At 37.7% G+C, this 4,004-nt stretch overlaps 1 protein-coding gene across 1 annotated transcript in view; it reads left to right on the forward strand.

Moving 5' to 3' along the window:
• The window catches only part of LOC106806829, a 4,305-nt gene extending 1,622 nt beyond the window's left edge, over positions 1–2,683 (forward strand). The window contains exon 3 of the mRNA XM_014808953.1: positions 502–2,683. Within this exon, the coding sequence (XP_014664439.1) occupies positions 502–863 (362 nt within the window). The 3' untranslated portion in view covers positions 864–2,683. The remainder of the gene's footprint in view (positions 1–501) is intronic.
• The last annotated feature ends 1,321 nt before the right edge of the window (positions 2,684–4,004 follow it).

The following is a 4,004-nucleotide window of genomic DNA, read 5'->3' on the forward strand; positions in this document are numbered from 1 at the left end:
TTATTTAAAAAGTAAAAAGTAAAACTAAACGAAGTATATATATATATATATATATATATATATATATATATATATGAGTGTGTGTGCGTGCATGCGTGTGTGTGCGTGCGTGCGTGCGTGCGTGCGTGCATGCGTGCATGCGTGTTTGAGTGCTCTTCGCATCATGTAAGTGTAACTGACAGGCAAAAATATTTAAGAAAAAGAAAACTAATAAGGGATATCATATATATGAGTGTGTGTGTATGTGTGTGCGTGCGTGCGTGCGTGTTTTAGTGAGAGAGAGTGTGTGTGTGTATGTGTTGAGTGAGTGTGAGAGATAGATAGAGAGTGAGAGAGAGAGGACGAGAGAGAGAGAGAACGCGCGTGCGTCAGAAGGGGTTTGGGGGAGAGTTATCAAATTCTGTCCACGTTTATTGTTTCCATATTAGTTTTTTTCTTATATATACGCACATCTGCTGGAACCGCGTATGCACGTCTATTCATTCTTAACCGCATTTCCAGTTTGCTGCAACTCGGTCGCCATATCCGTGTTTGCTGCCAAGGCCTTAGATGAACTCTGGATGCCGAACTCATACTGGAACCACTTCGGCTTTGCTTACGTATTCTGCGTCATCGGAGCCGTGCTAGGGTTCGTGGCCGGAGTTTTCATGTACTCGCAGGCGGCGAAGGAAAGGCGCCGGTCGACCGAGCCAAAGTCAATGCCATTTGAGTCGTACGAACCGGGAAGGTATAACCATCCGATGACGACATCGGGTAGCTACCTGGGACCGGGGGGAAGCTACAGCACCGGGCCAGCAGGGAGCTATAGCACGGGCCCATCGCATAAGACCACGCCCAGCGGCTCCGTAGACACAGACGTGTGAGCCGTTTAACGATATTCAACCAAAAGGCACATATTTAGATATTCATTTAAAACTCACACACGCGCGATGTTTAGCCAGGTTGTACACGCACACTAGTTTCGCACCAAACTTCATTTGATGATGCCTCGCAACGTCTCACATTTCTCTACCACCTAGTGAGGGCCCCAGTGAAGTTGGCTTACATCTGTTCAGGCGCAGAGGCGGTACCTGATGTATGATGCGAGAGGAAAAAAATCGTGTGGGTGTGTATTCGCATCTTTCGTGGGTAACTTGGAAATTGTGTGCGTTTTTTTGTGTACGTAACTTTTTTAATCGCAACGCTTTTTACTTTACGATATAACGTTAAGGTATTTTTTATAGTAACATGTTAGAAAACTCGATTTTTAATAATCATATTTGAATATCATAAAAGGAAACTACCACTAGGGAACGAGAGCGAGTTGAATTTAAGTCGGCAACGTAAAAGGTCTACACATCCGCGTAATGCTATTTCCATTCCTTTTCATCTTTAGATTTTAAAACAACTATGTAAAATGATTGCGTATATATATATATACAAGAGCGTATTTAAGAAGAACCCTTCTTTATACGCTCTTGATATATATATATATATATATATATACGCATTTTCTATTTTATTAAAGCATTAGTGGTGGACTTCTTATCATTTTGATACTCTGAATATGATTTCCTTCATTGCAATAAAAATGTATTTATAAGACCGGCAATGTATTATTGATTTATTTGTAACCGTTTTGCCTTTGTTCATCTTTATGTTTGGTGTGTTTAGCTGTGTCTATATTGCAAAAAAGTGTTTGAAGTCAAGTAACATGAGATTGACCCTGGCGGTAATATTTTAATAAGTGAATGTTTCGATGACGTGAATGTTTCGAGATTTTCGATCGTTTAGTTAGTCGTCATTATCGACAGTCTTTTAAATATGCTATGAGTTTAAAAATATCATGTATAGACATTATGCTTACGTTTAACGGGGCATTTCAGCATATGGTGCATGTGGCTATGCAAATTTACTTCATATCTGCGTCGTTTAGGTTAACTCAATAAACATTGATTGATGCGTCCAGATTCGGTGGAGTTAGTTGAAAAATAAGGTGACTAACTGACTCATCACACAGTGCTTGTGGTCTCAGTTATCTGGTTGCTATTGTGCGTTTCAGCTGCTGAATCGTTCAGGTTTATTGCTAGGATGTTGTACGGCATCAAATTGAAATCTATAAGTAATCCGCGTTACAGTACAGGAAACACTTTACCATGTCCCGCTAAATGATAATATGGTAGGATCATGAGTGAATAATAATATAATTCTATTATTATTCACTCCTGGTAGGATTTTTTCAACATAGGGGCCTATTGGGAAAAGAACCCCTATTTGAGGCTACCTGATATAAAGACGTTGTCGTGACTAGGTAATCGTCATCAGATCTCAATGCCGTAAAAAGGGGTGTCATCATTTTCTCCCTGTTGAAATATCCGGTATCTGTTTTAATAACATGTCAAAATTTGTTTTATCAGGTGGAAATCGAAATGTTAAAAGTTAGCGACGGAATTTAAAATATTCATAGGCATGCATGTCCAAACGTGTAAAACGTGTAATGTTTAAATTGTAGTAAACATGTAAATTGACATGACGTTCGGGGTAAAAACAAAGCAGTGTAATCGTAGGTAATACTACTCATATTGACAGATGCCGATACTGAGTGTAAATGTCTAACAATACGGACAATATTCAGTGTTGACAAATCAGAATACTGACTTTTGTATTGGAATTAATAAAATGTAAATACATTTTACAGCTAAAACCTGCCTAGAGATATTATTCGTGTAGCGTTGTGTATTGTGATTATGTTATGATTTCACATCGCGACAGATTTACATTTTCTCGACGTTTTTATTTAAAACACCTACAGCTCTCAATCGTTGCCATACGATCAGGAGTGTATCAATATTGGAGTGTATTGATACACTCCTGATACGGTGTCATCAACGAATTGTTTATAGCCGCATATCTACAGTGAAAAATATAACCTTGACTTATGCGACTACACGATGAAAAGGCTGGGTTTTCACGCCCAGCAGGTTAGAACCATGGGGTCGTTACAAGTCTGAAACATCAAAAGGAGTTATAACTATATCATAAATGACAGCATATGAGTCTAACATGTCATAACTTTTGATGTAAAGTGTTATGGAAATGATATTACATATATGATAGCCATATGATAGCAGCAAGCCTATGCGAACCGAACAATGTTTTTTCAATAAAAAACACTAAACAAATTTTTTTTACCATATAGTTACTTACCTTTAGGTATTTTATCAAAACGTTCATTTGATTAGTTATTATTTATATTAGAATTATTTATTGTGAGAAATAAAATTCTCACAATTTCGCCAGGTGCACTGAACATTTTACAAATTTAGTGGTTTTAGTTAGTCATAGATATGTCGCAGTAAGTAGGTACTAACAGTAGATGTTTCACATACCATCGTGAACCCATTTTACACACATGTCGATTATTGTGATAAGTAGAAAAACCTTGATAAATCGCCACAGTAGCCGATGTATAAATGGATATTTCTCTGTGATTACAACTCGGAATAATTTAAGTTTACACTCGTTTTAATGGTAACATATTGCTGTAAAACGCGCGTCAGGGTTTGATATTAACTGCCGTCTTTTATGAGTTAAGGTTATTTATTTGCATAAATGTTCAATCCGAACATGTGACTGACAGAGTTGGTTTGTTCCCGGGACAATGACAGGACAATGTAGTACGGAGGTCCATAGATATACACAACACATGTGTTGTGTATATCTATGGGAGGTCATTGTGTAAACGATAAAATCAATCTTTCTCAAAGCAGCGGTTCCACCTCTAAAATTAAGCCTGGTTAACATAAGCGTTTCTTAACATTGCGTAGACGCAATTTTTCGGCGACGTTGAGGTCAGGTAGCAAACTGACCATTATAGCTAGGCTGCAGAACTGCAGCTTGCTACCTTTAATTTCAACCCCTCAATATATATATATATATATATATATATATATATATATATATACGTAGTGTGTGTAGGTGGTGGCGCGTATGTGTGTGGTAGGTACTTATAGAAGTAGTAAGTA

This window comes from Priapulus caudatus, unplaced genomic scaffold (genome assembly GCF_000485595.1).
Source record: "Priapulus caudatus unplaced genomic scaffold, Priapulus_caudatus-5.0.1 Scaffold9, whole genome shotgun sequence".
Lineage (NCBI taxonomy): Eukaryota > Metazoa > Priapulida > Priapulimorpha > Priapulimorphida > Priapulidae > Priapulus > Priapulus caudatus.